Raw genomic sequence first — 14,211 nt, forward strand, 5'->3', positions numbered from 1 at the left:
GAAAACAATAACTTACTATTGGAAAGTATCATTGCAAATACTATTACGAGCTTTGATTAATGTTTTTCATTAAAAAGCGAAGCTTTCCTGTACTCCCCGCCGAGATCTAATAACTTAGATAACGGTCGACCTCACCTGAATGTGTTTCCTAATTTGTTTTCTAACTTCTTAAACATGGATCAAAGACGATAAAATATGATTTTCTTTTTTAACCATTCTAAGAATTGGATGTAAAACCTACTAGCCAAATAGTGGCACCTTGTTTTTGTAATGCTCGGTGTGATTTACAAGTCGGTGTTTTTCGCTTGCTCCAAGACATTCGATTCAGAAGTCCTTTTTAGCAATTATGAGTGACTTTGTTGACCCGAGGGCAAAGAAACCGAACCAATGAAATCTCAATAGTCCACATACCCCAAAAGTTGCGTGTGTACTCTATTTGCATTTGAGTGTTTGCTCTTACTGAAGCGGTGGATAAAGGCGGCGGTTTCTTCCTGTTTCCGAGTTAACACAGAGAGCGCTTGTAAAGTGTATGACAAAGAATGTGATATTACAATTCTTTAAAAAAAAGGTGTTTCTGATGTGCAACCGCCATTCTTCGCCATGGTAAGAGTCACGCAGCAACGAAGTCCGCAAAGGCTGTTAGGTGAATAGATCTTCAGGTGTGTAATAAGCGTAGATCACTTTATCGGCCGAGTACAAATGGGAAAATCTGAAGATGTTGCAGTTTGCTTAAGACGCCATTTGACTGATTTCAATTGCCAGTGTAAGCAAGAACACGCATAGTATGGTCAGTACTTCAAGTATTCACCAAAGATAAAATACTGTCCGATGACCAAAAATACGCATAACCTTCAATAACTTGAAATCTGTATGCTACTGTGAGATACTTGAAACGATCGAAGAAGAGTAAATCCAGGGATATGAACAATTTCAACACACGTTAAACTCAGTCTGTCGAAACAAGTGGTGAATGCTGCGTCGTGTGCTTAAAACATCTTTGTCTAATCTTGGTGTTGATTTTGTTATTAGTTCCTAAATAGTTCAGTTTAATAACGGTTTCCGCTCAGATCATTCAGGTACGTATTGGTGCGAGAAATAGAGGACGAACATCCTTTTTTAAAACTGTTTAATCAGTTGTTTACTGATTTCATAGACTTGGTCTTGACGTCTTCTCGAACTCCTTTTTTCACGACGGTCAATATGCAAATAATGATTCGATTACTTTCGGTTACCCGATACGTTTAATGCTATTCTCATTTGACAATACAACCATGCTCTTGAAGGTCAAATTTTTATAGGACCTCGGAATGTGCAAAATCGCTGTAAACAGGTAGAGATACATTGAGCTCCCCGTGGTATAACTTGCTCAACCCAATAAAGGTGGAGTACTCTTCTCGATGATTAACAAAAATTACTCCATCCATAATGACCAACACCTTTGGGCCGAAAATAAGGAAGGTGTAGTATAACCCACAAGGAAACACATAGGTCTATTATGTGGTACTAATAACGACACATACGGAATTCATCGATGTGTTTCAGTTTACGACTGAAAAAGCTATTGTCGTTGGCGGATGTGAGCATCGTGGAACTCGTATAATTTTTTACCGTTGTGAAAATGAAGATGCATGCAGTTATACCAGAATGAAAGATCAAATCACATATGCACTGTTAAAACTTTGAACCCTTATCCATTGTATTACGCGCAGAGGCCAATGAGATTTTTCCATGGAAAGGCAAACATTTTGTTTTAGCACTCAACGAACTGCTCGACGCCGCATGTCTGCCAAGCACGACGGATTGAACCTTTTGGAATGGGTGGAGTTATGTTTCACGATAAGCTATATTGTAGGCTAAGACCACCCTTGCCAGCTACACGGATTCGAAGAGCCTCCTCAGTTTCGACTGTGAATATTCTGCTTGCTCACCGATTGCGTGAGCATTGCACTTTGTGCGAGAAAAATCAATACAAAGGTGAGAATTGAATCAACTACCTGTCTCGGTCACTCCCAAATAGTTCAACATCGTTTTCGGCTCACGAAAAGTATACGAAATACCATCGGATCAGGGAATCTCTAACCGGAAGTCATATTTAGTTTATGAACTTGAAAGGTAAAGACAACTTGTTGATCTAGCTTCTCAAGATTTAAATTGCTTCTTAGGAAACAATATATCGGAGTTGACACTATTTTACCTGTTATTGATGACAATAGGTTCAAAATTTATTCACTACCCGCCGTTGTTTCCAGAATAGCATCTGGTAACATGAACACTCGAATTAAGTGAACTTTTGCTTATGTTTCGCATACAAACGCTCATGTATTAATGGTAAGAGTCAGAGCGATAATATTTTCATTGTTATTATTATTTCCTAATGTATGTTTTCATTTCTTATGTCTGAAGTCTGAACGCTCCTACGCGTTGCGGGGCACGTCACGCGCAATATATAACGAAAGAAGGAATCCCAGTAACACAGCATTTGTGAAACTGTACCCAAAACAACAGTCAGTAACATCTAGATTCATCATGGATGGTCCCTGTAGAAATTTAATTTGAATTCAGGGGAAGTGTCCAATGTCAGTGAAATAGGTATGCAGGCTACTCTCCGTTCTTCTTGATCGATTCTTGAATTCGCGTGACTATATACAGTCCTTGGGCTAGCAGAGATTTCACTCCCTCACTTTCATCAGTTTTCAGGTCTTATTTTGTTCTTTTGTTCTTGTTGTGCGTTTTTTCCTTTAATTGGTGTATGCCAATGCTAGTGTTCATCAAAACGAAAGAACAACAGGAGAAAGTAGACGCATTTGAGCGCCACTTATAACATATTAAATATTCGGGAAACAGTTGGAGGTCTCTAATATTTTGATCGATGAAGCCGGTTACACTGTATAAAAAGTAAAAAATTGTCCAAAATTGTCCAAAATTGCCATGTCCTCGAAATATATAAGGGTTCAATAAGACATAAAAAGTTTGTTAAGGAGTCGCGTTCCCCCATTGGCAATTATCTATTATTATCAAGAGTTGATAATAATTAGCAATTAAATGAACTCCTTTGACGTCACGCTTTAAGAGCGCTTTTCCCTCTTGTGTTTACAGTTTTTTTTTTCCGAAACATGTGCAATCACTTACGGAGACACTGTGGCTTAGATTTCACTTCTGATCATAGCTCAACTTCCAGAACACGTCCGAAAATCCTTTAACTTCGTGACACTGATTACTTGTATACTGTCGTCAGAAACGCTGCCAATCCGTCTCTTCATCTTAAATGAAACGCACATGTGGAAAGGAATCCAGCTTATTGTCACACATTATGTAGACTTAAAGTACTCTTGAATTTGACTTGGTGTTGTAAATCTCTTAACCTTGTTGTTAAACCTCTTCAAAACCGCAGCAAGCCTAACGTGGAGACTTCACGAATCGACAATTTACAACACAGCCTGTGACCAAAGCTCATTCGAGACTTGCTCAGTTTGATATCATCACCAACAAGGGATCTATTCTACACTTCGAGAAAACAAGGTCTTCTGTCATGCGCTACGAGGGATCACTGCTTATTTTCTGGCTGGCAGTAAGTTGTTGGGTGGGAGTATGGCAGGACTTTGGATTTGTGGCTAGCCTCCAACCTTACGGGAGACCCTTCAAACTCGATAGCTTGAGAGACAGTTTACCAAATACTCAGCTCAGAGCACGCCGGGAGTTAAGTCGTCGACGACTCCGGAGAAAATACAAGTACAACCTAAAGCGGACGATTATTCGGGATGCAGTGAACAGAAAGGCTTTATGTTTAGGTGAGATTCAGAAGTTTAATTACATGTGACGTGTTGGTGCTAGCTTTCATTTGAATTTCGGAGTCAAATATGAACGGCCGTGAGTGTACGTGAGTGTATTTCACCGATATTTCACCTACAACCAGGAGTCGAACTTTAAAAATCTTTGGGGCGCCTTTCACTTTGAATATACTGCAGAGGCAATTCATATAATACAGTATTTTCTTTTTGGCAGGGTGGCTTACTTCCATTTTGTACAGACATTTGTAATTGAGAATGCCTGGAGGGGTATCCAGCTAATGTTTTGTTCAACAGAAGAACACCAGAGCTTCAAAATAAATTGTTTTGATCGGAAAGTGCGAAGAGCGAGCCCTCATGTTTATTCGAACGATAGGTAACACGCGTTAGGTCAAAGCCATTCAAGGGCAGAAATGATCAATCGTTCACATTTTTTTACATCACATTTCCACGCTACACGCGATTTGAGTGTGAGAGTCAGGGATTTTTCTGCGAGCTTTTTGTTCTTCCTAACTAATTAATGCCAGTGCGGCAAAACTTTAAAGATATCATGCATCCGCATGCTTTGTCTCAGTATTTTGACCTATTTTGGGGTCGTCTCTTCCGTTTAAAATTTTTCGATCGAATAGTCGACTAATTCTTTCATAAAATGTATCGCTATTGGCCGTTGTGAATGTTTCATTCAATAATATTTATTGCACTGATTCGAGCACTACAAAGCCCTGCCTCCGCAATCCTCTATTGTCTGCCGCGAGAGTTGCAAATTGTCGGAATTTGCTCTTTGAAGATTTCTGGCAATTTTAAACTTTTCAATTTGCGGCCATCCGGTTTAATGGATTTTATCCTGAATATAAAGAGTGTAAACAAACATTTTGTCAATCTTTGCGCGCTGTTCATCAATATCCCATCAAAATTCCGCGCAATTCAATCCTGACTGTTGAGAATGCGTTTAGCTTTCTGGATGACTTGTTAGCCGAGCCCTTTAAACAATTTATCCTATTCAAACAACAGCTTGAAAAGTCATCCAGATCTCAGCGGTTTATTATCTCGGATGTCGGTCATATAATCAATCTGGAAACTCAATCAGTTTCCCATCTTGACACCAGACGGTTTTTACTACAAACCAATATTTACACAAGTATGGTCTAGGTTCACATCAAGTTTTGGTCTCCTTCCAAAAGGATTTTTTTTTTCTCGGTGTCAATGTTAAATTTTAATTTTTGTGAAAGTGACTTATTACTTATTTATACTATTTGGTTGGTTGGCTTATTAAAAATAAAGGAGAAAATGTATAATTATATTGTTGTCTTACAAGTATGTTATTTTAGTTTATTCCATGTTAAACAGTCACTAGACACAGACAGTCTTCACACTAGGGGGTTTTCAGGCAAAGTTGGCCACAAGCAGTGTTCTGCTACCTGTAGTCTATATACACACAAATTTACTTCCTCAGCTCCTGTTTCAAGTATTATTTTGTTTATCATTTTCAGATGGTTCAGAGGCTGTGTTTTACCTTAGCCGCAATCCATATTCCAAGCACTGGGTTGTGCAGCTTCAAGCAGGAGGATCATGTGGGACATACGATTCATGTTTGGATAGGTCTCGAGGATCATTTGGCTCCTCACAAAATTACTCTGATTATTTGACAGGAACATTTGTTGCTTCTAATGATCCAGGAGAGAATCCAATGTTCTCATCTTGGAATAAAGTGTTTGTGCCATATTGCAGGTAACTTTGCACTCACAGCATTCATGTATTAATTATTTATCTAAAGAACACAGTGATCTAGATGTATGAACCATTGCTGAAGGAGTTATAGTTTAATACAGAGAGCTCTTTAATTCACTGGCTAAAATTGCCTTTGGCTGAGTCTGCTGGGACATCTGGAAAAGTGATGCCCCCAAGAAAGATAATGGGTTCAACATCAACAGAGTTGTTGTCCTTCTCCCATGTGGAGCAGGGCAAAGTGATCTCAGAATCATCACCCAAAAAGTAGCTCAATCAGCGATTTAACAGTTTCATAGGCAAAGGCCATATTCAAGTGCAAACTAATCAGAAAGTCTTGTACCCAACTCTCTGGGAAAAAAACCAAAGGCTAACATAGAGAAAGCAACCAAAGTATGATGCCAAACTTTCAGCATCAAACTTCTAACCTCAATGGCTACCTCAGCACAAAACAGTCACATTCTATAATGTATGCTCCAGCTTCTGCCCATGTATGTGCTTCAATTTTCACAAGTCTCCTGTCCTCACAATAAGATGTCGGTGACAGCCACAAAAAAAATTACCTTACGCATTGTGCTTTAAATTGCAAACCTAGAGGAATCAATGAAATTATAAGGATTTCTTCACTGTAGATGATGGATTGGGGGAAATCACAAATCAGTTTCATGTCAAAGAGACAGTTTTACATTGCAAGGGCTTTGCTGTCAACTTTGCTTTAAGGCAGCTAAAAAATTTCCTTTCAAGACAGAAATAAAAAAGAGTGAAGGGTTAGAAACCAGAGCTTACAGTGAATGACTGTTATCAAGATGGTGGACATAGCTTCCATTTTCTCGTTGTCTATTAATGGTTGACATTTTCCCTTTAATGATTCAAGGGAACCCCCAGTCATAGCTGGCCTTCTCTCTACACAGACCAGAACCTTCTGACACCATGTAACCACCATACAATGTTGAAGGGTACCTTTCAAAATTTAATGATCTATTAGCACCTCCTTTTGACCTCAAGTTAACCTTGCCGTTTGAGCAATACATCCTTTATAGTGTCTATGCAATGTGTTGCAAAGGTCTTGTTGTTATACCTTGACTTCATTTTCAGTGGGGATGTATTTGTTGGTAGAAGAGGAAAAGCCAAGAATGGCCATGGGATGAATATGTATGGTCATTTTATTGTCAAGGCAGTGTTTTTGCAGCTTATCGAAGATTACGATATTAACAGACAAGGGATAAGGGTATGTGGCATGTGCTGTCATTAATGTTGTGCTAATCATTTTAAAGTTCTCGCCTTTACGAGGGCAGTTCATTCTTGAGCTGTATTGTTAAGCACCACCTATTGCTTACTGGTTAAGTAATGTCTTTTTTTTCACATTAGTCATTATTATGGTGATACTAGAAACTACATGTATTTCACCTCACTGCTTATCTACTCTATTTACAAACCAGTGCAGGTTAACTACACATCTAGATTAAGTGCTTGATCTTGGCTTTAATTGGGCTTACAATCATACCATTGTGTTTCTTTAGTGAATGTAGTATTTTAAGCTTGAATCAGTCACTTCACAACTGGTTTGGTTGGTTGGTCAAATCATCACTAGGCTTTCATCAACAAAACAGCAAGCTCTACTTGAAAACAATGTTGTAAGTCATATATTAAAAGGAAGGCAGTTCTTTGAAATACAAGTCAGTTTTATCTTGAGGCTCTCGCACTTTCCTCTTGAAAATCATCTGTGAATAATATTGACCCTTTACGGCTCAAAATTTACAGGCTGCAAACTGTAGACTGTAGACTGCAGACTAAGCCTAACTCGCAGTTATTGAAAGCTAACCGTTTTAAAATGGGTGTTTAGACTTAAAATACTGTTTATCAACGTTACTTGAAATTGGTTCTTAGACTTAAAAACTGTTTATCAGCACTATTTGTTGGCAGTCTGCAGTCTGTAGTTGTCATACACCTGAAAATGAGAAAAGTATCACTTACAGTTTTAATTAGTATTACTCTCTTCTTGCAGATCCTGTTTGGTGGTGCTTCTTCTGGTGGTCTAGGAATGCTGGCAAATATTGACTTCATACAAAAGCTTGTAAAACCTGCTGAGGTAAAGAGAGCATGTCTGCAAACATTGCATATGTACTTGCACCATATGCAAAGCGGCAGCATTCATTTTGTTGCTCTTGCAATAATTTTTTACGTTGCTTTCCAGATTAGAGGATACAATGACGGTGGATGGTTTACTCTCTATCCTAACTTTGGGGAAACATCAGATGCAGGCCCTCCATATTTCTTCAAAGTCTTAGGATATGTAAGTGATGGTTATTTTGTGAAGGTCTTCCTTTTTTGCGGCATCAATCATTTGTGGACATTTCCATGTTGTTGTTGTTGTCTGGGGTTATACTCAGTGTGAAAACCTTCAACATTTCTTCTGTTTTCGTTGCCCATGTTTGGGTAAACATGGTTGTTTTCAAGCTTTTTCTTCTTCATTTGCTTTATTTGTGTTACATCATCCGAGAGTTTCCCTGGTTTTTTACATGAGGATGAGCCCATGTGTGGGATGACCCTTTGCCAATGGAGCTAATTCTGTGCAAGAAAAATGTTCACAATTCACCAGTAATTTATTTTAACCATTATTTTTAATCACCTCACCTAAACACGTTCAATTTCCTATCCATACAGATGTTTCACAAGTTGTGGGGAGGATTTGTGGATGAATCATGTCGAGCTAACATGCCCAAGGCAGAGGCTTGTTTATATGGGGAATTAGGTATGCTCTTAAAGTCGAACAAGGTAACAAGCGTACATGTCGGCAGTTACGCTGAGTGCAACTGCAAGATTTTTTTTGAGGTTTTCGGTTACAGATTGGTGGAATCAATTGCTGGTTTCCATGTGACGTCATTGTGGCCATGTTGTTTGGCAAGAACAATAACCTGTCTCTCCGCTGGCAACTAAATTTTACTATTAAGCAAAATTGTATAGTATTACCAACCAAAATGAAGATAACAAAAGATTGCTAAAAATACAAAGAACACATTGTTTTACAGGAAGCGAAAACGAGTCACTCAAAGCTACATAAACCAAAAAAATTTAAGCTTACTGAACTCCGTGTCGTGGCCAAACATGGACGAAAACATTCGATTGAGCCATTTCAAAGACGTCGTTCAATCGTGTCCTTGCTTTCTTTCATAACCTGTAAAATCAAGAAAACGTCATTGATGATTAAAATGGTCATATTTTTAGATTAGAGTGTAGAATATGAAAAATTAGCAAAAATTGCACATGTGCTTGGTTAAATACTACGTAGTCACGTGACAAATACGCGGGAAAAATAGCAGAGTCTTCCGCGGCGAATACGTGTTTCCGGTTGTCGTGCCCAGGTGCTTTCCATTCGACTAAAAGATCTGGTAATTTCCAAATAAATGAACGGAAGAACAATATTACGACATAAAATTTCAGTATTTTGGGGTATACCTGACGAGGTTGATCTGAACTGTGGTTTGGGGCAGCCAATTGGAAAACGTTGTTTCATTCACTTGGAAGTTTTTTGACTAATGGAAACCTTAGATTTCTTGTCGTAATCTAACGTGAAATTTCGAATGGTTTTTTTTTTTTTTTCTTAACCTTTTACTGCTTGGTGTGTGAAATTGCGCGGTTATTTCAAGGTCGACGTCTTATTGGTCAGTTATTGTGGAAGTGATCCGCGCGGTCACGGGATCAACAGATGAAAGTAACCGCGACAGAATGGAGGCTTTTATAGAATGCTAGGCTTTTATAGATTGTGCTAGCATAATTTTTGGCATAATTTGGGGAAACTAGCATATTTTTGCTGATTTTCAAAACGTAGCACTGCTAGCATAATCGGTATATATTGATAAGCCTGAGACCATTTTTGTTCAATGTCGCATTCGCGGTTTAGTAACGGAGAGAGTGCCTCCTTAGGAGGCTGGCAGTCTGGCACGAGATGACGGGAACCGAAAGTAGCTAGATGGTGTTGGTCCCAGTATCTCTCATTTTCAATTTTGCAAAAATGGCGTATGCCCTTGTTTGGAGACCACACCAGAACCAGCAAACATAGCCAGAGACCGTAAGTAAGTAAAATACAATAAAAGGGGAGCTTGTGACACCAAAAACGTTTCGCTACACGATCGTGATTCATTTTTTGGACATGTTTCGCTCATTTTGCAAAAGGAATAATTTTACGAACAAATGGCATTATTTGAGAAAACGAGCATAATTTTTAAGCACAATTTGGGCAAAAAATGGGCACTGCTAGTAGCATAATATGCTACAATACTAGATATATTTAGTTGGAACACTTAGCGAATGGTCCAGAATCATCGCGTTACAAGATCGTAACATTGGAGGAAGGGGGAAACGGGGATGGGTGTTCCAACAAATGTGACGAGTATTGTAGTTTTATTAGCACAAAATATAACAGCCTACCTCCTGTGTTCCCTTGTTCCCCAAATTACTTTTTTTTTTATCCCTAAAATTGTTTTAAATTCTTTTCGTTCCCCGAAATATTTTGACATTGTTCCCCTGTTCCCCTGTTCAAATTAACCATGTTCTCTTCTTCCCCAAAACTCCTGGGAGGGCCTCAGTAGGGGCGCAATGTAAAATTAGTTTCAAATAATTAAGATGGAGCGAATTTCAATCGAGGGTCGTAAAACCAAAACCAAAGTAATTACTTTGGCCAATCAAAAAGGACGGAGACAATCCAGTAAACCAATCAAAACTCGAAGTAATTACATGTAGCCGACAAAAAAGCGCGGGAAAATGTGCACGCGCGAACCACGATTGGTTTTGGTTTTGGTTTCAGTTCTGATAGGTTGAAAAGTGGCGCGAGAACTTTGAGCCAATCACTGAGTGAAGTAATGCAAAACCAAAGCAATTTGCTAATTACTTTTGACACTCAATTGAAAACCGCTCTAGGGAACAAGGATTCGCTTTCTTACCTCATATCCTCGTGTCACTGTACACTGTTGTCAGTATCTTCCTCTAATCATTTGAGCTTGCGCGTGAAGAAATTTAGGAACACTTTAACTTTTGCCCTTTTTTTCCTTGCTTTAATACAGTTTTCAAACATTTATCCGCTCCAGTCTACGTGTTTGTAGCTCAATGGGACTCCTACCAATTACAAGAACTCGTGCATTCACAGTTTCCCATAATGAGGCTTCCGCCAGAGTTACCCAGTGAAGCCGAATATCTTGGAAAGTTTGGAAAAAATACGCACAGATCTCTCCGAAGGGTAGGTGTTTTACAGAAAAATTCCTGTGTTATGTTACGTTTGACCGGGAAGATATATGTAGATCATAGATTTACAGCAAGGGTCCGGAAAGTAGGACCACTCTTAATGAATTAATTTGAGCTTATTGGTGTACATGTCATGCAGGGCTTGGGTGCCAGGGCTGACGTAGTAATGAGAGCACTCGCCTCCCGCCAATGAATTGACCAGAGAATTGAGCTACCTCCTGTTTTAATTTGCAGGTTATCAACAGCCAAAAGGATGGTGTTTTTTCACCCGCTTGTTTCATGCATTCATTTTCGGGAGATAATCTTAGTTATACTTCGCCTACACTGGGTTGCACGATAAATGGTAAGCTGCAGTACATATAATCACAGTTTAAGACTTAAATTGCACCTAAACTCAAATATTTTTCGTTCCCAATATAAGTGTCCCATCCAGTGCAAACATATGTCACCATTGTTACGCAGAATTTCGCTTTTTCTGTACTATGCAAGCCACGTAAACTTGGCATAATTTGGAGCCACGACCGCGATTTGAGAGCCATGGGTCTATTCTCGATATTTTGCCTTCACTACACAACCAAACACACACAAAGGTAGAGGCATGGGCGCGTTGGTCAGCCAGGCCCAAGAGATTGCATCCAGTAACAACCTACATGTGCCAGAGCCGGACACGTAAACCCCCAAAAAAACCTCTTGTTAGGAAAAATAGGGACCGTCTACCCCCGACCAAATGCAGTGGCACTACCTTCGGGGATTTAAGGTAAATCTAAAAACAAACCAGATAATGCTAAATACACAATAACAATAAACCCAAAGCGAGAAAAGGCGGTGGCGAAGCTTACCGTAGAATGACACAAGTTTCCCAACCGCCTCCTTTTTATACAAACGTACTACCCATGAGCCCACGCGAACGACGCTCGCACCCAGATCTCTGCTCCGTGTCGGCAAAATATCAATTTATGCCAATACCGACTGTCACAAATTACATTTTACGTCACAAACTTCTTTGCATTCCTGTATTCAAAGAAATTTTGCATTGTAAAGCGGTTTGTGTTTCTGTGTAACAATGGTGACCAATGCCTCTCAGCTCATATCACGGTCGAGAGTCCAAATTAATTACTGCTAGTTTTGAAAACTTTGCGCGTCTTCCCCGGCAGATAAAAGGTAAAAATGGTAAAACATGTTTGCTTTAGGTGGGGAGATCAATATTTTAGACAAGAAATATTTGAGTTTAGGTACGCTTTAAGCAGGTTGGGTTCAAGAGTGAAAGGCTGGAGAGTGAACGGAGCCGTAACACATCCTAAACTCGAAACGTATCATTGGCCAGCCTACAATGCTCCTTTGTTTGCTCCTGATTCCCGGCAACTGACGTTTACGTTTGCAACCGTCCGACAGTGAAACATCAAGGCTTTAACTCACCATTATAAGGGCTTCCACACACAATTGATGCCTTGTTCAAACTGAGTACCGGTTTCCCCTTGTTAGTAATCTTGACGTCTATGTGCTCTGGCGGGTTTGGCTGGTAGCTAAGTAGTAGAGATTCAGAGGTTAAAGATCTTGCATTATGGTTGAACTTCTTGCTTTTCCTTTGTATCAAGCAATCTGTGTCTACAGAAGCCATGAGTGGGAGCCTTCCTATGCACTATATCCTTGAGTCTTCCTTTGCGCGTATCTTTCTATTTTTAGAACTAACCCTTCAGCAGGAGATTTGGATTTACATCAATTTACACCAATTCGAACAATTTGCATTCATTGTTTTTGCTCTTTTTGTCTACGTTTGACAGTAACTCTTTATTCTGATTGGCCATTCCAAAAGTGCGTGCAGAGCCGAAGAACTCGTGGTGTTTTAAAAATAGAAAGATACGCGCAAAGGTTGACTCATAGGGATTGTATGTGAGAGGCAAATTACCTACTCATGGGCTCTTGATGTCTACAATCAAGCATCGGTTCTGTTAGGAGGGCCCTTTATTATTTTTTTTGTCATAAAAGCAGTGGACACACTTTAAAAGCATTTGGTTTTATAAGTCGCTCAGACGACACCCTCAGAAGAAAGTCTGCGATGAAATCAGTAAAACATATTTGTATATTTTGCCGCTAGCTGCAAATGCATCTCTTGTTTTAGCATGTCTTTTTCCCCTTGCTTAGGCAAAACTCCATACAAAGCGTTTTCAGAATGGTTTGTCAGCAATGGAACTCGTGGAACATACGTGGAGGAACCACTTGACAGGCCAGAATGCAATCCTTCTTGTTGCTCCGAGCTTTGTCTTAAATGCCGCAAACCAAAACCAAAGACGACGCATCAACTCAATGACCCTGCGGAAACAATCCAGGGCAATGGTGAGTTATCTTTTTTATGTTAAAATACAGAACAAAAGAAGTGAATAACAAGTATAACTTCTACAAGAATGAAAGATAAAAATTTGTCGAAAGCTAAGCACTTAGCATTCTTTGTCAAATCATGGTTTGATCACCATCTTGAATTCTTAAAGCAAGGAAATGTCAGAGAGAAAAAGAAATTTCTGCCAAGGGTGGCGGCTCGACAAACGATGGTGAGCCGATGATAAAGCGGTACATGTTCTTACTAATTAGAGGACCAAAATGCAAGCTTCCGAAGATTTGGTTGAATGCGAACGATGAAGCTACAGTTTCCTGCCATTGGGAGCAGGTTTGGAGAAGTGGCAAGAGTAATCGATTCCAGGATTCAGGGTTATATGGGTCGAGTTTCAAGTCTGTATTCTGCTCCGAGAGGTTTTTCTCCGGGTACTCTCGTTTTCCTCTCTCACAAAAATTAACAGCCTTTAATTCCATGTGCTTTAATTTTCTGTGATTTGGTTTGAGTTACAGCTAGTCCCGATTGGTGGAACTCAAAGGCTTGAGCTCAACAAAATAAATAAGAGTCAGACTTATAACATCGTCATGTTCAAACCAGTGGGAGTCATAATGCTTACCGAAGTAAATACCTTTTGCCATAATTTAGCAAGGATGTTCCTCGTGGCGACCATATACATTGGTTAGCGTAGGGAACTTGTGAGCGCTACGTGGAACATTTCCATTTTTAGGCGTGTTTTCTTTGATCCTTTCTTTAACTTCTTAACTTTAACTTGGTAAAGGTGGTTTTTAGTGTCTTATGGTCTGTTTTGTTTTTGGACGTTTCATTGAAACCCACTTCATCTTCTTTCCCCAGGTGCTGTTCCGTTGCAAAGCGGGACGACAGTCCAAGTCTGGGGTTTGATTTTGACAACGTTTGTGTTGGTCAGCTGGAAATCTGTGTTTCTCAGTTTATGAAAGTGCTGAAAGGCAACGCATTATTCAGAATGAAGACTTCCCCGCCTTCAATTGGCGATGAGCCTGCACGGACAATTCAGTAAGACCATTTCGAAATCACCAATTCAACAATCGAAACGAACGTGACAAAGAATTGCGGAAAGGCGCTGATGAACAGTTCAATGTTCCCATGACTGGCTCT

At 39.6% G+C, this 14,211-nt stretch overlaps 1 protein-coding gene across 5 annotated transcripts in view; it reads left to right on the forward strand.

The window, feature by feature from the left end:
- Positions 1–431: 431 nt before the first annotated feature.
- Positions 432–14,211, forward strand: part of LOC138022645 (uncharacterized) — a 14,958-nt gene continuing 1,178 nt past the window's right edge. The window contains exons 1-11 of one of the 5 annotated variants that reach the window (XM_068869671.1): positions 432–659; positions 3,392–3,788; positions 5,276–5,513; positions 6,606–6,738; positions 7,516–7,599; positions 7,705–7,803; positions 8,175–8,262; positions 10,571–10,743; positions 10,983–11,091; positions 12,891–13,082; positions 13,930–14,211. The exon at positions 13,930–14,211 is cut by the window's right edge and continues 1,178 nt beyond it. In XM_068869671.1, the coding sequence (XP_068725772.1) occupies positions 3,530–3,788; positions 5,276–5,513; positions 6,606–6,738; positions 7,516–7,599; positions 7,705–7,803; positions 8,175–8,262; positions 10,571–10,743; positions 10,983–11,091; positions 12,891–13,082; positions 13,930–14,030 (1,476 nt within the window). In that variant the 5' untranslated portion in view covers positions 432–659; positions 3,392–3,529 and the 3' untranslated portion in view covers positions 14,031–14,211. Of the gene's footprint in view, positions 660–1,953; positions 1,975–2,453; positions 2,590–3,391; positions 3,789–5,275; positions 5,514–6,605; positions 6,739–7,515; positions 7,600–7,704; positions 7,804–8,174; positions 8,263–10,570; positions 10,744–10,982; positions 11,092–12,890; positions 13,083–13,929 lie in introns of those variants that run through there. The other 4 variants (XM_068869673.1, XM_068869674.1, XM_068869675.1 and 1 more) reach the window with 4 other exon arrangements.

Source organism: Montipora capricornis, chromosome 2 (genome assembly GCF_036669925.1).
Source record: "Montipora capricornis isolate CH-2021 chromosome 2, ASM3666992v2, whole genome shotgun sequence".
In the NCBI taxonomy this organism is placed as follows: Eukaryota; Metazoa; Cnidaria; class Anthozoa; order Scleractinia; family Acroporidae; genus Montipora; species Montipora capricornis.